The sequence below is a fragment of the Magallana gigas genome, chromosome 4 (assembly GCF_963853765.1).
Source record: "Magallana gigas chromosome 4, xbMagGiga1.1, whole genome shotgun sequence".
NCBI lineage: Eukaryota > Metazoa > Mollusca > Bivalvia > Ostreida > Ostreidae > Magallana > Magallana gigas.
In genome coordinates this window covers 51,861,016-51,887,382 of record NC_088856.1, presented here as the reverse complement: position 1 = coordinate 51,887,382, position 26,367 = coordinate 51,861,016, and the positions used below count along the sequence as shown (strand labels likewise).

The 26,367-nt window shown below is 35.1% G+C and overlaps 1 protein-coding gene, 2 long non-coding RNA genes and 1 pseudogene across 3 annotated transcripts; 2 read left to right on the top strand and 2 right to left on the bottom strand.

Annotated features, from left to right (window-relative positions):
* Positions 1 to 2,117, top strand: LOC105346219 (uncharacterized). Its single transcript, XR_010713366.1, has 2 exons — positions 1 to 284; positions 859 to 2,117. It is a non-coding gene; the product is annotated as an uncharacterized lncRNA (long non-coding RNA).
* An 8,643-nt stretch (positions 2,118 to 10,760) lies between these two features.
* Positions 10,761 to 12,608, bottom strand: LOC136275105 (uncharacterized; annotated as a pseudogene).
* A 2,303-nt stretch (positions 12,609 to 14,911) lies between these two features.
* On the top strand, positions 14,912 to 25,512 carry LOC109618727 (uncharacterized). The gene is made up of 5 exons (XR_010713365.1): positions 14,912 to 15,049; positions 16,586 to 16,845; positions 18,004 to 18,122; positions 18,479 to 18,556; positions 25,426 to 25,512. It is a non-coding gene; the product is annotated as an uncharacterized lncRNA (long non-coding RNA).
* On the bottom strand, positions 20,460 to 22,957 carry LOC117682057 (tripartite motif-containing protein 2-like). Its single transcript, XM_066082814.1, has 2 exons — positions 22,690 to 22,957; positions 20,460 to 22,466 (listed from the first exon to the last, which is right to left on the bottom strand). Exon 2 carries the CDS (start codon positions 22,430 to 22,432, stop codon positions 20,771 to 20,773), a length of 1,662 nt encoding a protein of 553 aa, XP_065938886.1. The 5' UTR covers positions 22,433 to 22,466; positions 22,690 to 22,957; the 3' UTR covers positions 20,460 to 20,770.
* Positions 25,513 to 26,367: the final 855 nt, after the last annotated feature.

Here is a 26,367-nt window from a genome sequence, read left to right as displayed (position 1 = left end):
TTTAATGGACTGCATACCGGTAGAACAAAATCGATACGTAGTGTTATTACAGGCAAAGACAAGAAAAAATGTAAATATGATAACAAATACGATAACAACGACTTTACAGATACAATGAAGACTAACCTAGGTATCACTATAACAATGTATAGATAACATCAATGGATGCAAAATATCATCTGATCGACTCGGTCTGATATTTCATCATGTGATCAAATTTTGTCTATAACAGGAATAAATAGCCGGGTCCTTATGAGCGAGTGGCCATGTTCAACTAGCTAAGGGTTTGTCATGTACAATTATACGTTTATGTATTTGTAATCATCAACATTATGTATGTATTTCTTTGAGTTTGTAATTACTCGACGTTTATACAGTCTGCTTAGAAACAACATAATGCATTGACAAGGAAGAAAATATTATATTAAACATTGTCACATCGATATTTATGCTGTAATGTACTGATTAGTTTGTTCTGTGTATGATCACGCGTGGATCCTGGGGAGGGGGAGGGGATCCTGAACTACCTCTTGAATTTACAAACTTATACATATTCAATTAATTACAAAAAGGCCTTGTCCCATGCCCTATCCCCTACTTCTAAAAATCCTTCGACCCATGACATTGTTGGCTAGAATACAAATGCATGTAACACAATTTAAATGTACATGTCGTGACACCTCCCTCTTTTCTTGAACTGGTCAATTTTGAAACCATTAAGGCGGAAAGTTTAAAAATATAGGCCTCGAATCCCCAAGAAAAACGAAATTATCCCAAGGACCACTCAACTGGATTCGTGCATATCTAGATAGTTACAAATATTCTTTTAAAAAAATTATGTTCGAATATTTTTTTCAGAGTTATTATTCCATGAAGTAAATATACAGTTTCTGACCATGGACCAGCGTTAGGCACAAGATTTGTTATGGTATCATCTCTGTGAGACCCCTAGCCCTCTTATGATTTGTGACGTCTGCCACATACACCTGTGTAAAGCATGTGTAGGGGAACATCTTGCAGCCCTTTCCACAGATCACATAGTTGCACCAATAACAAACCATACATTAGATTCTTCTGATGCTGAGTCCTCTCCACCAAACAGACCGCTCATCGATGTACCACATATAGTTACAACTATAAACACCGAATATGGATATAATAAACTACGTCATGTGTCCTGCAAGTGTGATAAAGAGATTTGGACGTGTGGTGAGGACAAAATATTGAGACTCTACAACCACCGGAAGGAACTAATGAGGTCAATCCAAACCAAATCAGGGAACAATCCAGCGGACATAGCAGTGACAAGGAGTGGGGATTTAGTTTATACTGATTACATTGATAGAACTGTGAACATAGTAAAAAATACACAGATACAGACAGTGATCAGGCTACAGGGATTGAGACCTTGCGGTGTCTGTAGTACCTCCTCTGGTGACCTCTTGGTTGTCGTTGACAGTGATCACGATGATGAACAAACACAGGTTGTACGTTACTCTTGCTCCACAGAGAAACAAATCATTCAATACGATAAAAAAGGACAACCTCTCTATTCGTCAAGTGGTACCTGTAAATACATCATGATCAGTGAGAACAGGAACCTAGATATCTGTTTGTCTGACAGTAGCGCTCGTGCAGTAGTGGTGGTCAATCAGGTCGGGAAACTCCGGTTTACCTACACTGGTCCTCCCTCTACTACCAAGGGATCATTTGAACCATGGGGCATCACAACAGACAGCCAGGGTCGGATCCTGATAACAGATTGTAACCTGAACAAACGCTGTATCCACATCCTGGATCAAGATGGGACGTTTCTCCGCTACATTGATAACTGTGATTTACAGTGGCCATGGGGTTTATGTGTGGACTCCAAAGACAACCTCTATGTTGCTGAATTAAGATTAGGTAACCTGAAGAAAATACAATATTGTATGTAAACAAATTCTGTAAGATTGAATATGTTGTAGGTAATGAATATATTATGAGTTTTATGGTTCATTATAGAGAATGACTCTCCGGGCGTAGAGAGCGCTCTACACTACATGTATATGTGTGATTACTAAATTAATTTAAAGGGAGAACAATCTACTCTAATTAAAGAAATGTTGGAATATCAAGTGCTTGTATTTATTTGGGTTTTATTAGACTGTTATATCTATTAAAAGAGAAACGTTTGTAAATTAGAAATATCGGGTGAAAGTTCAAGAGCAAACAGATAACTATTCCTGTAACAGAACGAAAAACATAGTGTGCAGTGCAGAAAGGCCAAGTATTTTAAAGAGTATTGAATCGTCCGAAGAGACGGTAAAACACACAGTTAAAGGGCAAAAAAGCAAAATACATTAACAGCTAATTATCAATTTATTTTTTTTAATGTTGCCTTAATTATTCATACCAGAACTTACAATTATTGCCTGACATCATCTTCTCCAAAGCAGTGCAAACAATGGGAGCAAGCAATATCAAGATTTTTTACAAAAAGGTTAAACGATGCATATTCAAAGCTGGCATTAATTCATAAAAGTATTCAGTCGCCATATTAATTAGTTTCGACCATTCCTCAATTGCCACTGGGGTGTATATACCGGTCGAGAAAGTTACGATCTGCTGCTTTCCAGTCGAGGCAATCAGGTTACACGGACTTCTATATGAGTGAACATCGTAATAAAATGTTTGTAGAAAAAGAATGAAGGAAACTACAATCAATAGAACATAAATAATTTTTACTCTTTGAAAAAATGTTCACGGTATCCGTATATTTTGCACAAATTGCATACACATCGAACACGTTTGTCGTTCATACGGTATTCAAATCGTCTGCATCTTTTTTAAGGACCCCCGCAGCATTACATCCAACATAGTGGATTAATGATTGTAATCCTAGAAAGTAACATCGTAACGTCGTTTCCATTGATTTTTACATAAACGTTTCTGAAACTCATGCGGTCTTTGACATTGCTCGATTTGCTAGAGTGTGTTGTTTGGGCATGTGCGATGTTGTTACATAGACTGGAAAACGCTCTACAATTATCGAGGATTTTGGAAATATTTGGGCCTGGATTTCAGTATGTCTTACTTCTTCGTTGATCGGATATTCTTTACCAGGGCAGTAGTTGTATTATTTTTGTTCAAAACGCGTTTCTATAAGTCTTTTTGTCCAATGTAACGTCACCCCTGCGAATGTTATTGTCATTTAAATTTTAGACCACGTGATTTTATTTGACCCTTTCAGTTTCACAGCAAAAATCATGCCTCGTGTTTATAGTCTATTTCATAAAATCTAGGTACTTGTTTCTTGATTTTAAACTTTATCTTCATTAATTGGTGATGAAATGTGTTTTAGAAATAAATGCGACAATACAAAAAAATAGTTTTTGTCTTCTGTTGCAACAATTAACATGCTTGTAGAGACCCCCCCCCCCCCCACCCCGAGGGTTAATTTTCGATACGCGCCGGACCTAGTAATAGCATCAATAGTGAAACAGACTATTCTATTTTGTGCAGAATGTTCCTCGAAAATGACTCGATATACTAAGTTTTTATGCAAAACAGACACTCATTATTTTTCTAAAAATATGGTATTGCACACCACAAGCATCAAACATGGCTATGATTTTATTAAGCAACCCAATGTTTATATTTTCAACCCTTCTACACGTGGTTGAACACGAACGATAACTCTGTTCTGAATATTATCGTTTAATATAAATAACCGCTAGATAGTGAAATAAGACATGCATCTTAAACGATTTTCATGTTTTAACATAAATCCAAGTAGGATATGATACGAAAACGGACAAGTACCTACGTATTTTGAAAATTCTATCCAAACACTTATACTTCCGCTCGAAATTTCAAAGGAACTGACCACTGGCACGTGGCATCGTTTTTGAAAGTGGGGGGGGGGGGGGGGGCAGACTCATCCAAAAAATCTTGATAAGCAAAAAAAAGAAATAAAAAAAAAAAAGGAAAATGTTATGTTTCCCAAAATCTTCAAAATCCTAATCCGCCTAATCCGGGGGGGGGGGGGGGGGGGGGGGTGGCTTACTATATAACTTCAATTTCACTACTCATTTCCTTATTTTCATATCAATTTTTTACATACTCCCAAAAAAGTGGGGGGGCCAACTCAATGATAATTCCATTTTTTATATGTAAATTTTAAAAAATTTGTCGCTGCGAGAAAAAGAGGGGGGGGGGGGCAGGCCCCCCCCCCTGCCCCCCCCCCCCCCCCCCCCCCCTGATGCTACGTGCCTGGACCAAATCTCGGCGAAGTGTCGTAAACTTTCATTCGAGCACCTCTGGATTTATTACATACTTAGCAACGATAAAGAAAACATTCCGAACACATTCGCAGGGGTGAACGTGTTTGGGTTAAAAAAAATATCTGAATGCAGTGAAGCATGAATAATACTATCGGCCTTATAAAGGGGATGTGTAGCAATAAGCAGAACAAAAGAAATCGACAACTCATATGGCGATAGTCGGAGATAAAAGGGAAATGATGCGTATTTATGAACTCATGTCAGCTCTGAAATCAGATCTTGATGAAATGAATTCAAAACACTTGGATGTCCTAAATACACAGAAAAATGAAATCGTGCGCACCATTTCTGATATCACACAGATCATTGCTGTTCTGAAAATGTTGCTGAACTCCAGTGACACCAACTTGTCTCTGCCTAAAAATTCAGAAACGCTGAATTTAGAAGATTGCCTCCTAAACTCACTGTTCATTTACCGAGTTTGACTCCTCAGATAATCAATAAAGAACAACTTTGTCAACAGTTTGGTTTTCTCTCATCGTTATTTATCAAAATAAAAGAACGTTACTACACATGGATTCTCCCGCTTCTGAGTCCTTTCCCCCAGACAAACCGTCAACGATTTAATAATTCACTGCACAGTGTGGCTTGTATGTGAGATGAAAATTGCAGTGACAAGGAGTGAGGATATCACTTGTGCTGATTTCTGGGATAAAGCTGTGAACAACGTGGAGAATACACAGATACAGACAGAGGTCAAACTACGAGGCTGGATACCCCTCTATGTTGTACTTCCTCTGGTGACCTCCTGGTTGCCGTGATTAGAAATGATGATAAACAAACAAAAGTTGTGCTTTACTCTGAAAAACATATTATTCAGTACCATGACAATGGAGCCGATGCAGTAGTTGTGATCAATCAGGCTGGAAAATTACAGTTTACCTACACTGGTTCTCCCTCTAAAAACAAAGGATTATTTAGTCCATGCGGCTTTACAACAGTGTAGGCACAACGGCCAGAGTTGGATATTGACGGCCGACGGTAACAACTACTGTATCCACATCCTGAATCAGGACTGAAAGTTCCTCCGCTTTATTGACAATAGTAATTTACAAGGTCCACAAGGTGTATGTGTGGACACAAGAGACAACCTGTTTGTGGCTGAATACATCACATGCAAAGTGAAGAAAACATAAAAATACAAGTAAACAAACTGTGTAATTTTGAATTTCATGTACCTGTATTTAAATGTGTAAAAGTCTAAATTTTTTAAAAATCAAATATCACAGAAGAGGAGAGGAGTGATCCACAAGAGCATGTAAACCAAGTTAGATAAAATGTTATGAATTTTGAGGTGTGGTTCATTTAAAGGAAGCTCTTTATATCACATACATTTCTTTACAGAAGCAGATAGTTCTCTATTACTGTGGAATCATTGGATTTCGTGGTTGCTCAATTTTCGTGGAATTCGTGGGTACCTCTCATCCACGAAATAACATCCTCCATGAATTAATAAATTATGGTAATAAAGTCATATTTCTTTTGTAGGTTTAGGAGAATACACGAAATTACGTCCCCACGAACCTGTTAAATTTAAGCAATCCACGAAAATTGGCCTCCACGAAATTCAATGATTCAACAGTATTCAATGTAATTATTTTAACCAATTAACAAGGAAGAGAACCATAAAATTACAGAGTTAAATGAAATAAAACGTTTAACTTTCGAATTTTTTAAAACAATAATATCTGTACAAAAGAAAAGTTCAAATATTTAAAGGGCTATTGTGTCATCCAAACCTTGAATAGGAAATTTTAAAATTGAAAAATGTGTTGCTATCAGAAGCTATTCTTATCATAAACATATCGGTAAATGGCTTGAATAAAAGAACTTTTTAATGAATAACATCAAGAGCTAAATTACTGTAAACGTACTCCATTTGGTTGTGTAATTTATCTAGCGCTTTTGGCAGAATTCGCCTTCCGCTAAATCAAGTACATCGCTAAATGACATGCATATATGTATAAAAATAGTCACATTAAAGAATACGCTAATTCAAATTCACGCCAACATGTTCAAAAACCAATTTCCGTCAATAAACGTACACGCCAAATATGTTTACAGTAATTTCAATTTCTTTGATGTGTTTAATATATCATGACTTGTATGTATGGGTTCGTTTGTTTGAATATGCTATATTGTAGAATGAAAAAAGCAAAGAAATAATTAATTTTACACTGTCTGAAATGTCAAGTGGCTGGAATATGTTATTCGACTTATATTTGTAACTTTTGAATACAAAGAACTTCTAGTTAAACATGACTTTCGGTAGTAAGAGTTTACATATATCATATTTTGCATATTTGGCTCTCATTGTGAAATATACATTGGTGATTCTTAAAAAAATTACATCTCAGAATTTAATTACAGTCAATTGATTTCATACATTTGACATCAATATGTTTGTTATCTTAAGGCGTTTTAAGCAAAGAAAGTTTGTGGTTTGTTATAAATATAGGTATTAAGGAACCATTCTTTGAATATTATGAGGTGGTATTTTTGGTCGGGGCGAGGTCAAATCAAATGAGATAGATTTGACCACGTCCCGACCAAAATACTCAAAGAATGATACCTTATTTTTTTTAATTCTTAACTTATTCTGCCAGAAAACTTGTCTATATCATTTCATATGACAATAATATATTTCGTTTCAAAATATATCATCATTTGTATCCTGAATGAACGTGATTACGTCATTTGTCTCCTGTATACATCGTACAACCTTTTCGTGTATAACTGATATTAATAACTATATATGAATTATACATGGAATTGAATAACTTCTTAAAGAAATTGAAATCTCATACTTGTAAACGAAAGTGTCCATTACAAAAGGGTGTGTCATTACTCATGATGCCGAATGAAGGTCATTATATGAAGGTCACGTTACTAGTGAATAATAAATCTTTCAATCACTGCCTGGTTGGAAAGGAATGTGATGCCCAAAGTGAAAGCGTGCCATGACCCAATAGACAAAACTATTGATGGTGTGATTATTTTCCAAGCATTATGATTTTGATACAATAAAGTGTATATGGTGAATATTGATTATTTTAACGAGGATGTGTGGACGTGTTCATTTTACATCATCCTTCCTGTATCTTTAGTTAGATAAAAGAGATGTTGCTTAATTACAGTTTTTAAGTCTATAACTATATATACATTGTACATTTGTTAGGGAAATAATCATTTCTGAACAGAATGGAATCGTTTTCCACAGAATTAGGATATCAATAATTATTATGATTTTAAACTGAGGTGTGTATGCATAAACCAAATTAATGACATCCTACACTGTAGCTATAGCCTTCTTAAAACTTTAATTTGAGGGGAATAAATGTTAATTACAAAGACTGCCTGCTGTACAGTGTACAGTTCGAAGATTGTAAAAAGACAACAACAAAAATCTTATATTCATGGCTTCATTCCAAATTTGACCTTTGGTTGGCATACTGCGGTATTTGCATTTGGTAGTGCCTATATATGACTAAATGATTTCTGCTCATGTAAAGTACTAGTAATAAAAGTTACCACTGCCCCAACCAATCCACCCCCTGCAACTGCAAAGTAAATAATGCAAAGGACTAAAAAATATTGAACTTAAATATTTAATCAATTGAAACGATTTGTATGTCTTACAATTTATCTTAAATGGATGTATGGATCAAGAGATTGTAAACTCTACTCACCCAATCATTTAAAGGCCGAACATTTTAAGGTTCAAGTTCAAGTTCAGTTTATTCACTCAGACCAAATAATTTGGTACAAGAGGAACATATATATAATACATACAAATACAAATCGTCAGAGGTACAGACAAACAGGTACATTTTCATACAGGGAAAAAATATAAATAAAAAAGAACAGACTATAGAATCACTACTTATGTTAGATTTTAGTATAAAGGATCATAATAGGAAAACAACTAAGAGGAGCAGACAGCATCAAAAATTTTTGAAATAAATACACATAATTTTCTTAGCGATTTACAATTGCAATTAGTCATGAGTTCAGAAAACTTAAAAAAATTTGGTCTTTTCCAATATTTTGTGTTTATGTATTTTTTCCTTATTTCTTCTAGTGCCGAACATTCTAAAATATAATGAAATTCATCTCCAATAAGACCTTTATTACACAAAAGACATAACCTCTCATTCAAAGGAATGTTATACCATCTGCCTGTCTCTACAGGAAAACGATGGTTTGATGTACGATATTTAATGATTTTTTTTCTTGGTTTTACAGGTAAAATATCAAGATACTTCTCAAAGCCAAAATATGGTTTTAAAATTTTATACACTTGACCTCTGGAAGAACAATTTATATCATTTGACCATATTTGCATAAATTGGTCTTTTAATCTTTGGTTTACAGTAGCAGATAACCATTCTATATTGACAAAATTATGGTTCTGCCAGACATATTGTAGCCCGCACATGTTCAAAATTCTTTGAATACAATCAATCCATGGGCTTTTACAATCGCTATTAAAATGTTGTGAAAATAAATATCTGTACACTGTATATACAATTTTGTTCTCGGGGCTTATTAGCATTTTCCCCCAATATGTAATTATTCTTGTATAAACATTAATATACAACGGGTAGCGCCCTGTTTCTCCATATATCATAAAATTCGGTGTTGTGCTTCTTAAATTAAGTACTGTTTTCAAAAATTTCAGATGTACACGTTCAATAATATCTAGATTTTCAAAGCCCCAAATTTCGCAGCCGTACAATAAAACTGGTAAAACAACCTTATCAAACAAATCAAATTGACAATTTACTGGTAAATTAAAATTTCTAATTTTTCTTATAACACCATACATAGCCTTTTGAGCCTGTTCACACAAATGCTTTCTTGCTTTAATAAATGAACCAGTTCTCGACAGAACGATACCCAGGTATTTGAATTCTTTAACATTTTCAATAACTTCTCCTTTATAATAAAAAAGCTTTTTCGATGTTGGACCTTTGGAGAAAACCATTATTTTTGTTTTATTAACATTGACATTAAGTTTCCATTGAGTACAATAACTATAAAATTCGTTGAGGGCGTTTTGAAGGTCTTCTGTCGATTCCGCCATTATGACGGTATCGTCAGCGTAAAATAAAATAAGTAGTTTCAAATGTAATAATAACTCGTTTTCGATTTCATTACTAATGCTTTGTAAACCTACAATATTTTTTTCCAAAAGAAAGTTTTCTAAGTCATTAATGTACAAAGAAAATAAGAAAGGGGAAAGGTTTTCTCCTTGTCTAACACCTACATTACATTCAAAAAAATTAGAAGCAATATCATTTAATTTTACTAGTGACTTTATACCCATGTACATGTTTTTAATATATCTAAAGCATTTCCCGTTAATTCCATTCAAAATAAGTTTACTCCACAGGCCGGTCCTTTTACAAACATTTTACAAACGCCCCCTTTTTTACCTGTACAAACTTCAAAAAGATGCCACTTGTCAATCACGTTTGAAACGATAGAACCCAGTTTGATTGACGTGATCGTCCGAGCGTGATCTGGCCAGGTCCGCGGATTTCTGTTTACTAGCAATTAACAAGTTTGATAGCTTCCGTCACGTATTAAAAGGGGGGTTAAAAATTGAATTTTTAACATTACCAGTATTATATAACATTGTTTATGAAAAATAATTATTCAGTAATTGAAAATACGCAATTTATATTTGAATCGTGTTGAATCCATGTGATCTAATAAATTCTACGAAGATGCATGAGCAGCTCCAAAGCACATACAATTTTCTTTTTTAAACACTCTTCTGAGCTACTAGAGCTGTATTTACTGGTAATACACTCGACTTAAACTTGTTGCACGAAAACGTCACTCCATGGAAAATGAACTCCATTGTCACCGTGTAATCATTCAACATTCCAACTGATCATATGGTTTTCTTATACAATTATATTTATTAGAATTACCTTCCTATACAATGCCAAGGGCTGAACACAATGTACCGACTTATATTTTTAAAGCAGGATTAATTTACTGAATTTTTTTTTTCAATTGTACTTTAAACACGTGTGCTTAGAGAAAATTCGAACGATGCAAAACATTTCCGTATAAAATCGCTTCGTATGGTCATTAGAACAATAACATATTCAAACTAAGACAAATTCTGACTAATTATTTATTTCCTGTGTATTAATTTGCTTCCTGTGTATAGTGATTAGCAGCGTTCACGACCGCAGGTAGACTGCAAGCCCCGGAGGCTTTCACACCTCTAGAAATTAAGCCCCGCCCTCACCTGAGATTTACCACCCGGTAAAAATGTTCGGCCTTTAAGCCGCATCCGTATATCGCTATAATTACACACAGGACATAGAGACTAGTGACGGTTATAATGCGGACCCTGTCTGTCCCAGTACACCGTGATGTTGTGGATATAACACGGACACTATCTGTCTCAGTATATCATGATGTTGTGGGTATAACACGGACACTGTCTCTCCCAGTACACCATGATGTTGTGGGTATAACACGGACACTGTCTGTCTCAGTACACCGCGATGTTGTGGATATAACACGGACACCGTCTGTCCCAGTACGCCGTGATGTGGATATAACACGGACACTGTCTGTCAAAAAACACTGTGATGTTGTAGATATATATAACACGGACACGGTCTGCCTAATTACATCGTGATGTTGTGGGTATAACACGGACACGGTCTGTCCCAGTAAGCCGTGTGTGGATATAACACGGACACTGTCTGTCCCAGTAGACCGTGATGTTGTTGATAAAACACGGACACGGTCTGTCCCAGTACACCGTGATGTTGTTGATAAAACACGGACACTGTCTGTCCAATTACACTCTAATGTTGTGGATATAACACGGACACGGTCTCTCTCAGTATACCGTAATGTTGTGAATATAACACGGATACCGTCTGCCCCAGTACACCGTGTTGTTGTGGATATAACACGGACGTTATCTGTCCCAGTACATCGTGATGTTGTTGATATAAAACGGACACTATCTGTCCCAGTACATCGTGATGTTGTGGATATAACACGTACACTGTCTGTCCCAGTACATCGTAATGTTGTGGATATAACACGTACACTGTCTGTCCCAGTACACCGTGATGTTGTGGATATAACACGGACACTGTCTATCCTAGAACACCGTGATGTTGTGGATAAAACACGGACACGGTCTGTCCCAGTACACCGTGATGTTGTGGATATATCACGAACACTGCCTGTCCCTGTACACCGTGATGTTGTAGATATAACACGGACACGGTCTGTCCCAGTACACCATGATGTTGTGGATATAACACGGACACTGTCTGTCCCAGTACACCGTGATGTTGTGGATATAACACGGACACTGTCTGTCCCAGTACACCGCGATGTTGTGGATATAACACGGACACTGTCATAGTACACCGTGTTGTTGTGGATATAACACGGACACTGTATGTCCCAGTACACCGTGATGTTTTGGATATAACACAGACACTGTCTGTCCCAGTACACCGTGTTGTTGTGGATATAACACGGACACTGTATGTCCCAGTACACCGTGATATTGTGGATATAACACGGACACTGTCTGTCCCAGTACACCATGATGTTGTGGATATAACACGGACACTATCTGTCCCAGTACACCGTGATGTTGTTGTGGATATAACACGGACACTGTCTGTCCCAGTACATCGTGATGTTGTGGATATAACAGGAACACTTTCAGTCCCAGTACACCGTGTTGTTGTGGATATAACAGGGACACTATCTGTCCCAGTACGCCGTGATGTTGTGGATATAACACGGACACTGTCTGTCCCAGTACACCTTGATGTTGTTGTGGATATAACACGGACACTGTCTGTCCCAGTACACTGTGATGTTAAGGATATAACACGGGTACTGTCTGTCTGTCCCAGTGCACCGTGATGTTGTGGATATAACACGGACACTCTCTGCCCCGGTTCACCGTGATGTTGTGGTTATAACATGGACACTCTCTGTCCCGGTACACAGTGATGTTGTGCTCACTTAGCAGTCGTCGGTATAGTACCAGCGGTAGGGGCGGGGACAACGATACAACATACCCCCGAAAAACAAAGCCCAACTGTGACATCAATGAAAATGACGTACTGTTGCAGAACAAGCGGGTTTTGTATAAATATCCGAAATGTAATTAACGTAAAATTGTCAATAATTTAAAAATAGGTGACACAGTTTTTTAATGGATAACATCAGGCCTCGACCATAACGATCACCTCACAACACTCCAACAATGATCATTCCTTATTACTTAATTAATTAATGCGATCTTTTCCGATGGATAATCTTCATTCATTGATTGATTTTTGTAATGTGGATTAACATGAATAAAAAACATAGAAACTATATCAAAGCTTAAAATCATGGAACTGAACTTCTTTCTCTTTGACTCATTTTTGGGGACTTGATTTTTGGAGTTGATTTATTTTAATGAAATTCTGTTTATTATTATAATATTATCTAATATATGTATTGTACCATATTATAATCAGTCCCACCGGCAGTGACATGGACCTGTTATTCATCAAATCAAAACATGTATTCAAATTATATGGCAATAAGGCCAATGTTTCTTTGTGGGTGACAACAAATCGTTCCGGCAGATTAGATATTCAATAATGCTATCTTTCGGCAATTCCTTGGTTTTTCTTGAAGTAGATCCTCGCATTCTCTATTTATAGAAGTCTACCGCCCAAAACCGTCAAAATGTGTCCTAACTCAAAATTGAATCATTTGAAGCACGTTTTATAATGGAATGTGAATTTTCCTATAAAAGACAATATTGTTGAATATTGGATAGGGTTGCCAGCATGTTCGACCTGCGGTATTTAGCCTATCTGCCTGAGCACAAGTCAAAGCAATTGCAAAAATATTTATAGAGAAACTGAATTATTTTTAAAAACTTCTTGAAAATTATTCAAAAAGCTTTAATTTTAAATCAAATAGTGATTATTATTGAGAAATTGTCTATTTTGTCTATCGTTAATGCAAAAAAAGTCATGGAAGAAAAGGGGGGTGAATACTGACCCCCCCCCCCCCTCTCCCCACCCCTTCTTTTAAAAATATGTTTTATGTCTGTTTTTCTACAGTTTTGAATATTATTCTTCTCAAGAAATTCTTGATACAACAACTTTGATAAGTAAGATACCTTAGATAAACTGAATTCTATGAAGGTAAAATAAGTAGACAAGAAGTGAAAATGTAACCATGCAGTAGTTATTTGTTTACAAACATAAGCTTGTTTCTGTGAATAATTGTCTTTTTTCCGATCAATTTGCAGATGGTTTTTTTACGCTTCTTTTGTTTCAGAATTAATATTATAACCAGTAAATGTATGGGTGAATCGGGATAATTAAAAACTATAGATTAGAATGTTTGTGTTGCATCTCAGGTGCGCATGAAAGACTCTTCAATTATAATCGGGATCGTAATGCATAAAATTGTTGGTGTCTGCTACAAATGAGGTCTACAGACGAACAAGAAAAAGTTTGATTTCAGGTAGTACGAAACATCCGTTAAATAAGTTCTTTGGAGTATTTTCTCAAATACAGAGTTATTATGGCAGTACTCCGGTGAAAGTTAATTTCAATACTTTATCTTAAGAAACAAATACAAATCACGCTTTTCACTCACTCCAAGCATAACGTGTTAGGCCTAATTATTTCTATCAATAAGCCGTTAAATGTAGGGGAAGAGAGAAATGTATACCCTATCTATATATAAATACAATGTATTTATATGTGTCACAGTTCATATTTATTCATTTAGAATCTACCCTTTACGGCGTTAGTTTCATGTACTAATCTACTCCTGATCTTCAAAGATTCAGTATTTTATTTATTATTTAAAGTCCTGGATACCTTGAAAGATCACTGTTAAACAAAACTGTAACATCATATTCAGTGATACTGTTGGTAAATCACCGGCATTATAATTGGGAAAACCATTGTGTTTATAATTTAGTCAAATATGTAGTACATGTAATTGTCTTTCGTCAACGTATGTTGTGTTGTGAATGTGTTTTCTGTGTTCTATAGGTTTCTTTTTTATTATATGATATAAAAGCAGATATGAGTACGAATCCAGACTTCGCTATTTCTTTAACGACCCTCTGACATATAGATTGGGTATATATCTCTCTCTTTGACAGAAATTCAGAGGCCTGTTCTCCACGCAGAACTGTGGTACATCAAAGTCGAGGTACACATGATAGATGCACCGCATATTTTGATCAATTCGAAACCTACATTTCAGCAGTGTTCATTTGATTTTGTATGATTCATGAGCTTTCTATGTGGAGAATAACTTGTGTTTGTTTAATGTATGGTCACATAAAATGGTCAAAAGTCAATATGATTGATGACGTCATCTACAATTTTTATCACCTATGTCAAATGCTTTTAAAATCTTATTCAAATCTACAAAAATGACCTGTTCTGTACAATTTTACTTACTACATGTAAATATGAATCCCCACTTACATGTGACCAGTAAAGTATATCGTTAACTAATAAGTTCTGATTTATTTTCAGAAGACCATCATTTAAAGAGCATGCACAAATCCAAAGTTGTCTTAATTGTCATTTGTGGTATGATACAATGGAAGGTTTTTCCCACCTAAGGGTTGCACCAGTACTCAGCAGTCAACGGTGACCTCGTGTAGTATATATACGTATGTACATGTAAGTTGCAATGAATGTTTAATGTTAAACAAATAAATAGGAGTTTTTAGGTACTGATTTTTCTATTAGGAATAGAATCACAGTATATCGCCTGTGTTCTGGCTGGAAGGGTTTTACATGCAGAGGTTAATTTCCTAAATATTTTTATATGCAAGGATTATAATAGTGTACAGAATTGGAAATTATGCATGATCAAGACAGGTTTCTGCTGTTTGTGAAGTTGTTGATCATGTACCCATCTTGGCTAGCCAAGGGTTTTCGGTCCACTTTGCTCCCGGACCACAGGCAAATATGATCATGTCAACCTATAAGTTTGATCTGCTATTGGAATAGTTTTTTTAATCATTAATTGGTATTTCTGGTACGTCTAGTTCCCATTAATTCCTTAATTCCTTAATAACTTTGAAAAACACTGTTATGTGCCTGTCCAAAGTTGCAATTAAAACATTGCGGCTGGCGTCCCCCAAAATAATTCTCTTTATAGGATTAATTATAAGAGCTGGTGCTATAGCTAGCAAGGGATTTCTGCCTGTATATGGGGTTGATCGACTATTTATTTTAATATAGTATCAAACAAGTGCATGTAAGATGCTTATTGCTAATATTTACTCCACTTATAACAGAATACAAGCTTTGAAGTTTAAATGTGTGTGTTTCTATATACTGGAGTGAAAAAAACCTTTCTGAAAGCTAGGTTATACATCATGTACATGTGTTTATTACTGAGAAAATATTAAAATATTTCAAAAAGATTTTGGTTCAACAGGAATCTTCTTAGTAGTTTAATAACTTCAATTAACAGAATACAAAGCTTTAAAGTTTAAATGTTTGGTGTTTCTAAACTGGAGTGAAAAAGCCTTCGTTGAAACCTAGGCTGCATGCATGTACATGTACATATATGTTTATTGCTGAGAAAATATTAATTTATTATGAAAGTTTTCGATTCAACAGGAACAGGCTTCTCAGTAGTTTGTTTTAAATTTACAGCCTGCAGCTAAATTGCTCAAATCTGCATGATAAAAGTGTACAGAATTGAGAAAAATGTATATACATGTATATTGTGGGGAACATGTCGAGAATGGCAACATTTCTTTAGAGTTACTTCCCTTAGGCTATAACTTAGAGGCCATTTGAGTTGTTACATGTATATTACAGAATTTTGGACATATACACTTATTTGAACTTACCGTTTCAAATTTCATGATGATTTTTAATAGAGACTATGTAGGTAATACATATGGCATGGCATATGAATATGCAAGATTGGCTACTTTATGTCATAATTTTTATTTGTGCCTCAACCACCCTTTTAAGATCCTTTCTTTATATACATTTAATAATGTGAACAATATGTGAATCAATGTATTAATATGACTGTGTCTAAATTCATATTGAAAATTGGATTAGATATGTTGTCATTTTTTAAGCAATATTTGAAGCAATTACAGTACAGCCTGAGTACAGGTTTGATTCATTCTTTTTCAAACACGTTGTTGAAACTAATAATTAATCTTTTGCCTTCCTCTGCCTTAGGAGATATACAGTGACACTCAATTGGTCTGAACCATTTCTTCTCTTGAGGATTGCTGTGAAGATTCCCAAATCATCACGCAAATCTTGTGGACAACCCCTATAACCATCAATATGCAGATCTTGTGGAGATCGAGTCCCAAACCACCATAAAGATACGTGGAGGAGTTGATTCCTCAACATCATAAAGATCTTGTGGAGAATCAATAAATTTAACTTCATCAGATCCATTTCCAAAAACTGTTGAGTACCGGTATATGGAGCAGGTAAAATTTGTGGGGATTTACATTAAATGATATTAGTTCAATTTCTTGTGCATTGATGAGTTTAAAAATAAAATGTGAAAGGCCAAAATTTATTTTAATTGCAAAATTCTTAAAATTTATTGTAGGACACATTTAAGTAAAACTACCTGTTCTGCACAAGTTCACTCGACCCCATAGAATCATTAAGCACACCCGAGATATTTATACATGTACTATAAATAACTCATAAACACTAAAAATGAACAGTAACACATGCATGCACGCGCAGGTTAACCTTATGCGGTATATATGTACATATTTATTTCTAATCGCTCTTTACTACATGTTTTGTAAGAACACCTTTATCTTCTTAACTAAATGTTGCCTGACCTAATCCCTGTTATCGCCTGCTTGCCATTGTTTTAATAAGCTTGTATCATTAATTGTTATGCCAATCACCAATTAATCTCTCGTTGAACATGCAAATATATTACAGAATTATTTATAAATTTCTTTGTATCTAAAATAGATAGACCTTTCTAATTTTGCATTGTGAATATTTTATATTGTCTTACAAACAAAATTACGACATTTAAATAAAATAGGGACGTACATGAAATGCAGGTCTTATTGGGACTTAAAAACAGGCGGTTATATCAGGAGTATTCACCCTTTAGAAATGATAGAAGACTTACGTGACATCAATATGCTCTCATTTAGATTTACTTTAGAACATGTCTAAGACCCTATTTTTATTCCTTTTTTCCAAGTTTCAGAGGGCTCGATGGTCATGGCCATTATAAGACTATTTTAACCTCCATAAGAAGAAGAGCTCGCGAATAAAAAACATTCAAATTTTAAAGCTAAAGTATTTTGATTTATTCTTTACAAAAAATTAGTGTATGGCCAAAATATCATATTTCAAAGTATAAGACAAATCCGATGGTTAATTTGACCATGCACCCAGCCTCCTTAAAATGATATGACTTTTCTGATATTAATTATTGGCACTGATTGTGCGTGTTTTATTCTGGGTTTTTTTTATTTTTTTAGGGGGAGGGGGTGACAATAGGCAATAACTCTAGCAGAATATTATGATAAAACTGAGAAAAAATAATATGTATTTTTAAAACCAATTTATTTTCAACTATCACCAATTCTTTCCAGATTTGAGCACAGGTCTGAAAGGCATTTTCTCCCGGCAACTTGATTTTCTGAAGTAGGATGTCATCACTGAGCAGTCAGCTGGTCAAGCATCGGATCCATGACAAGGGATCACACTTTACACATGTAAACAGGTATAGGTAGAGAGTCACAAAATCAACTAATATTTAGGTACCAGTGGTGATGTAAGAATGTAAGATGATTATTTATTAGGAAAACTCTGTATTATCAGACCAATCAAAGGGAAATAACTCCTCCATCAGTGACTGTAGTCAAAGAAAGATAACTCATACATTTTACTGGTGAAGAGTGCAGCTTTCTGATATACTTTGAATTTTCAACATTAGATTTTTCATAGAAAAAATTGACAAATAAACTGGTGTTGCAGTTGATGTCCTAGGACTTCAATGAAGATAAAATCTTCTAATAATTGTACTAAATATATATTTTGGTTTCTTCACCATGACTTATAATTTTTGACATTTTTCAGACCCTGGAGATAACAACAGCTGGAAAGTAACTGTTTGCCATCGCAGCAAGCGTAGAATCTACGGACTTTCAGTGGGAGGTTTGTACCTTAAAATATAGTGTAATTTGATCCTGATAAAGTCGTAATTTAGTTGAAGAAAATTTTTTTTTAAACCAATAAAATGCTTTCTTTGGTGGTACGTACATGCGGGTGTGACGGTAGCTAGCGTTGCCGATAAAAAAACATAAATAACCCAGCAGGTTGTGATTTTTTTCTGCAATGATTTCTACCTTCATAGCCCAAATATGAATCACCCAAAGAAACTATTTTTAGCTCACCTAAGCTGGAAGCTCAAGTGAGCTATTCTGATCACTTTTTGTTGACGTCTGTCTGAGTGTCTGTCCATTAACTTTTTATATTTTAATAGACTATTCCAGAACCACTAGGTCAATTATGTTAACCACACTAAGCATAAGGCAGCATTGAGTAAAGGGGATTTAAGTTTGTTTAAATGAGGTTCCAAGTCATCTTTCAAGAGGAGATAATTAAAAATTCTGAAAATGTGATGGCATTTTTAAAAGAAAAAAAAAATTTCTCCTCAAATTCATTTGGTCAGAAAAGCTGTAAATTGTGTGGAAGCATCCTCAGGTAGTGTAGATTTAGCTTCTTTTTTTTAAAGAAATCATCCCTGGGGTTATATTGAGAAAAAATCTTTAAAAATCTCCCTCTCAAAAACCTTTTGGCTAGAATAGCTGTAACTTCTGTGGAAGCATCCTCAAGAAGTGTAGATTTAAGTTTGTTCAAATCATGATCCCCCGGGTTAGGGTAGGGTCACATTACCGTACTTAGGAATATATAGAAAAAAGTCTTTAAAAAATCTTCTTCTCAGAAACCAATTGGCCAGGAAAGCTTTAACTTGTGTGGAAGCTTCCTCAGATATAGTAGATTCAAGGTTCTTCAAATCAAGAACCTTTGGGTAGGGTGGGGCCACAATGGGGGTCAAATTTTAAGATATTTTTATACTAGACCACTTCTATTAAATTGTCCAAATATTTTGTATATGACTCCACAAAGCTGATTATGTTATGGGTATTTTTTTCTCAAGTGAGCAATGTGGCCCATTGGCCTCTTATTAATTATATTTACATCTATCTCTCTCTTAATTTCTCCCTAAATCTTAATTATTCATTAAAAGCAAGTACCGGTATGCAAGTTATCGGTTTTCTCAATCAGTACACTGCATAGAAGTTACAATCAATTTTTCCATAGATATGGTCATATACAATATCTATTTGTAAGTCTGAGGTCAGTCCGTCCTATCTATGTTCCTAAGTTACCATCAATTACAAAATAATCCAAACTTTCATAGGTACGGACTTACACGGGCTGACCTCAGACTTCCAAGTAGTTATAGTAACCATGGTAACCTTAATATATGGAAAAATTGGCTGTTCCTTCTGTGAAACGTGTTGATCGACATTATATAACGATCAATTTTGCAAAACTATCGAAAGCAATTGAGAGTTATATATTTTTCTGTAATTCTCACTGTCTTCATATCAACATGACACATGAAAACACGAAAGCATTTCATTGATTAATTGAAGCCTGATTAAGCACTTGACAATACAAATATTTCTTCTGAGTGGTAGATGGTTTTCCTAACTATGAGATGATGTACTTTTATATAGCAGTGTAACGTTAAGAGAACTTTCTACCTCTGAGAAGAAAATGTATGTAATATCAAGAGCCTATGTTATTGAGGTAATCAACCACACTTTATAATTATACAGTTTATTTACATTTATTATTTAGCATACACATATAAACAATATACATTGTATTCAAATTTAACATATATTAAATATAATAATATTACACACACAGTTCGATGGCGTGCAATGTTTGAAGTTTTAAATCACCACATTTGGTCTGTTGACAATCACATCCAATATATAAACACATCCAATATATAAACACAGTTAGTCTACATTTAAGTTTACATCCAATACATAAAACAATCAGTCAGTTGACATACATTTTGTAAACACGGACAGTTACATGTAGTTTGTTCACATACAAGATGTAATACAGACTGTTGACATGTAAACATGTTATCAAACAAGTTTAATTTATTTACATGTAATATTTAGCTGTTGTCAGTCAAGAACTTTATTTAAATTTAATTTAATATCATGAACCGTTTGATTATTATAAAACACGGCTTGTTTCATTTGTAATGTGGATTTCCTTCACTAATGTTACATGTAAATAAATAAACAAATAGTTTGATTTATTATAAACACAGTTTGTTTACATGTTATATTGTATTTTCTTCACTGTACCTGTGTGGTACTCAGCCACAAAGAGGTTGTCTCTGGTGTCCACACATAAACCCCGTGGAGCAAATAAATGACAGTTGTCAATGTAGCGGAGGAACTGTCCGTCCTGATCCAGGATGTGGATACAGTCGTTGTTAATGTCTGCTGTCAGGATGCGACCCTGGCTGTCTGTTGTGATGCCGCGTGGATAGAATGATCTCTTGGTAGTAGAGGGATGACCAGTGTAGGTAAACCGGAGTTTCCCGGCCTGATTGACCACCACTACTGCACGGGATCCCCAATCTGACACACAGATATCTAGGTTCCTGTTCTCACTGATGTATTTAATGTCACCAGATGAATAGAGAGGTTGTCCTTTGTGGTCGTACTGAATACTTTGTTTCTCTGTGGAGCCAGAGTAACGCACAACTTTTGTTGGTTTATAATCATCACTGTTCATGACAACCAGGAGGTCACCAGAGGAGGTACTACAGACACTGTGAGGTCTCCACCCCCGTAGTTTGATCACTGTCTTTATCTTTTTATTCTTCACTATGTTCACAGTTCTATCTTTGTAATCAGTATAAACTAGATCCCCACTCCTTGTCACTGCTATGTCCCATGGAAGGTTCCCTGACTTGGTTTGGACTGACTTCACTAGTTCCCCACTGAGGTTGTACAGTCTCATGATTTTGTCATTATAACCACACGTCCACATCCCCTCATCACTCAGACAGGACACACTGCGTAAGTGTTCACACTCGGTGTTTATCTGTGTGATGATCCGTGGTACATCAATGAGCGGTCTGTCCGCGGGAGAGGACTCAGCACCGGGAGATTCCATGGTGTAGCCATGTTCTTCTGTTTTGATAGATGACGCTGACAGAGAACCAAACTGTTGATAAAGCTGTTCTTTGTTGATCTTCTGAGGGGTAAAACTTGGTAAGGACACTGTGAGTTTAGGAGGCAATCTTCTGAATTCATCATTCCTGGATTTGTAGGCAGAGACACGGCTGACATCATTGGAGTCCAGTAACGTCTTCAGTTCAGTAATGGTCTGTGTGATTTCAGAAATGGTGTGTTTAATTTCATCTTCCTGTGTGTCTAAGACAGCCAGGTGTTTGGTGTCCGTTTCCTCCATGTTAGATTTCATGTTTCTGATAATGGTGTTTATTTCTTTGAGCAAGTCTTCTCCATGTTTGTCGATTTCTGTTGTTAATTTCTGGGAGTTTTCATTCAGAGCAGTTTTCTGGACTGGGATAATGGATGCTATCTCTTGGTATTTTAGATAAATGGATTTCTCTAGTTCTTGTAAATCTTTTTGAATGATTTCTTTCTTGCTGTCAATGGTTTTAGTAATTTCAATAAATTTATGGCCATGGTGTTCTTCAGAGGAAGCACATGTTGTACAAATAGGAATGTCACATTGTTCACAGTAATGTTCACATATTTTTGAGGAATGTTTTTGACACTTTGGAGTATATCCCCTCTTTTCAAATGGCAGCACTTTGTGTTCTTTGGATAGATCAGAGAGATGGTCCCCCTCACATGCTTTACACAGATATTTTGTACAAATGGCACAGTACATAGGGGGGCCCGGGGTCTCACAGAGATGACACCGTAACACATCCTGAAGGCTGAACTCAGGGTCCATGGTCAGACACTTTGATGGGATTTTAAGAGATATTCTAAAGAAAAAAAAATCGATCACTAATAGTTTATCATACTTCAGTAAATTATTCAATTAATGTCAATATAATTTCCATGTTGAAAGTGCACACGTATACAATAGTTCGAGTTTCTTGATTAAGATCTTATTAACGCATTTTATTATTTATTCCATTTTGTTTGAATTTTTTGACAAATGAAATTGTAATTAATTAAGTTAACTAATAAAAAAAAAAAGCAAACCTCTACAAAAATCCAACATGGCGATTACAGTATTTTTCTTCCTGGTCTTGTTGGCCTTTGTATTCGTCACGTGATTAACTTATATATAGCAGGGGTGGATTTATTTAGGTGGAATAACATCAAAACATCGCTGAGAAAAAATAATTCCCGAATTCCCCTTTGACATTGGTGCGTTTCCGCCCCCGACAAAAGCTGATTTCTTTTATGAGGCGAAAAATAATGTGTAAGATGTTTGACTATTCCAGTTTTGTAATATTGGGAGATTATTTGAATTTTTGAAAGGTGATTTTTATTTCGGGGAGGGGGGGGGTTGTGGATTGGCTGTTCGTTCGCCCTAAAACGCGTTCGCCTTTGACGCCGTTTGCCAAAGGTCCGTTCGCCTTAATTTTATATAGGATTAATATATTTGTATATTTTTGTATCCTGATCAATTTAACATTATGAAGAGATTACATATAATTAAAAAAAAACAATACCACCCTTTCCTCTTTTTACAATATAATCACAAATTGACTGACAGTGACAATATTGATAGCAATACGAAGACTTGTGAATTGATTTTAATTTAATTTTTTAAATGTTACTTTTTTTATATTCTTCTGTTATTATTTTGTAATTATTGTAAATTTCACCTCATATTTTAACCATATTATAATTATGTAATCTCCGTATATATCTCATTGAGAGATCAGAGGATCGTGTTATGTAAATTCTTCATTATTAGGGCTAACGATAATTAGAGCGAACGGACTCGGGCGAACAGGTAGATAGGGCGAACGAACCCGATATCGGGGGGTGTGAAAAGGCCCGGGCTTGATTTTCAAAGACATCTGTAACTTCGTCGTAAAAAAGTAGCATGCCTTCCTGGGTGCACATGTGTTTTCTTTTTTTTTAAATGTCAAGAGGATTTTTCTTAAAAGTTCGTTATGAATATATATAACCTCTTTCTAAAGTTGCGCAATTTTGGTAAAATGATATTGACATCTACACTATTCGCCTCGCTTAATTGATAATTAAGACCCATCCACTGGCGGATTTAAGGGGGGCGTGGAGGGCGCACGCCCCCCCCCCCCCTAAAATTTTCAAAGTATGCATGACTGTAGATGATTTGATAAATTTTACATAGAAAAGTTAGCATTTTGTGTTTCACTTTATTTATAATTATGCCTGACTCAATGTTACACCAGCTGTGCTATGCTGAATGTAATTCTGCTGCTCTATAAAAATCAATAAACATCTGATCCTAATGCATATTGACAGGTTCTGATAACAAACCAATTATAAACTGTGTTTAAAACAAGCAGTGATGGTCATTTCATGTCGACTGGAAATCCCAGCAGTTTTGTTTCACGTGTAGACTGCGGCACTGCGCTGTCATTTCCCTATTGCGATGCAAGCAAAAATTTCTGAATATTTAAAAGCTGGTCAAAGGTAAATATATAATTGCATTTAAAACCAGATGGTCTATGTGCAATCATTAATTAATTACTGTATATTTTTTGAATTTTTTTCTAGGTAAATAGACTATTTTAATCTAAGAATACTGAAGATTTGATGCATCAGATATTTCTAACAGCTAATAGGGGGTCGGATACCGTAACGTCATTAGAATGTTGTAACTTTGATAACCTTGTTAATTTTGGGAGTTCATAAATGCCTAAAATATTTTGTTTTTAATCCAATACATGTATTAGGTATAAGTAACAATATATGTCAAATTGTGATATATATGTTATAGGCTTTTGTGTAAAGGAAGTAGGCACCAAGGGGAAATAGTAGATGGCAGAAGTCTGGTGATTAAAAGAAATGAAAACTTTATCTTGTTTGTTTATTTTTATTGCTTATTTCATCTTTTAAAAGTGTACATAACTAAAAAAAAAAAAAAATACCACTATTTTGAGCCTGGTTTTACCTTAAAAATACACGAAACCCAGCCTCAAGGCGGCCCCCAGACCCCCTGCCTCAATAATTTTATCCACCCCCCCCCCCCTAACTACAAATCCTGTATCCGCCCCTGCCATCAAATATGGATATTGCATAATACGTAGATCAACGTACATTTTTGTATCAATGTAATAACAAGAAAAATTAACATAGAAAAATTATTTCTTAAACTTATCAAAAATATTAAATTTTAACGTTAGCAAAATAAATCATTTGAAAAAGAAAAAAATTAAAGATGGTGCCAAAAACCCATCTCAAAATGAATTATTATGCCCATTTTCTCTAATGTGTTTTATTTCCTCTTTTCTCTTCCTCAATTAATGGACGTGTGCGAACATTTTACCTACCATATACTACCTTCTAGCATTTTTAAGTTTGGTCTCCTTCTTATATAAAGCAACATTAACACACGGAACAGTTTGAACCAAACACTTATTACGAATTGCCTAGATTTTAGCCCCCCCCCCCCCCCCCCCCCCCTCACCAGAAGATCAAAACATGTTTTTTCTGCTTTCCGTCTTGGATTTTTGACCATTTTCTTTCCACTCGACTGTCCTTCTGTATACAAAATCTTCTGCATTTAGCTTCTACGAATGACCTCAGTAGTCCTGTATATCTCGTTACATGTACTGTATCAGATTCTACCAAAATATTGTACTGTAATAAAAAGTTATGCCAAGGATTACTCTTCACGTTAAGTCTGGCGGATGGGGTGAATGATAACATTCAAACCTTATCTCTTTTATTTTCCTTTTTAATTTTACTTATTTCTTCTTCTTTCAACTTTTACAGGTTCCAATGGCCACACTGGGAGTCCACTGTTGCTGCACCAGAATCCCTGCTTTTATATATTATTAAGAATAAATTATCTTTCGTGTTCTTAGTATTGTATGTCTTCTTTTTTTCCAAAAACCACCCACTTTATCGTATTTTAAATTTTTTGTTAAAATTTTTGTCAAAAAGTAACGGAAACAAAAAAAGGCGTGCATACAACTGATGGCAATATCACAACTTTCAGTTTTATTATCTCATAGATGGAGATGGACAACTGTAGAATGGACAGCACTCCTTGTTATTCTTACCTTTGGTAAATCGTGATAGTAATACAAAGCATGGTGATGGGTTGTCATTCTTAACAGATTGAGAAAATGGAAAATAAGGTTCTGATACATTTGTTGTCATCAATTTACTAGTATATCATTCTGGTTTTAGAGCTCTTGAAGCTTCGGGCATCCTCTTAAATGAAATTTTAATCCGCTTCCATTATCTTTGTCATTGCGCAGAGATATTGGATGTAGTTGTAACAAGATAACTGGAATTATTGATGTTTCGATGGTTCTGACAGACTACTTACCATATACATATAATAACTATAAGACGGTATGATTTATCAAAATAATACAGCTGTCATAAGAACATATATCTTTCTAGATATCACTTAGTGATGTCATAAAGTGTGTGTCAGTCAATTCTAAACCTTTAACACCCCCCACCCCCCAATTAAAATCCCGCCCGGTTATTTTCGAAAGACATACGAACTTTAGTTGTATCCGATGTTATTTACCTCAGGACTATAATTGTTAATGATTGAATGAAGGTATTTTGAATTACGATTGTTAAGTTAAGGATTCCCACAGAAAGCCTTAATGTACTTCGACATACGACAGGTATTTTTAAACAGTTTTAAAAGCTAGCTTTCAGCAAAATCATTTACACGATCTTAATTTGATTGAT

Coding starts and splice junctions, on each gene's coding strand:
- LOC117682057 (XM_066082814.1), bottom strand. CDS start 22,432: ATGGACCCTGAGTTCAGCCTTCAGGATGTGTTACGGTGTCATCTCTGT.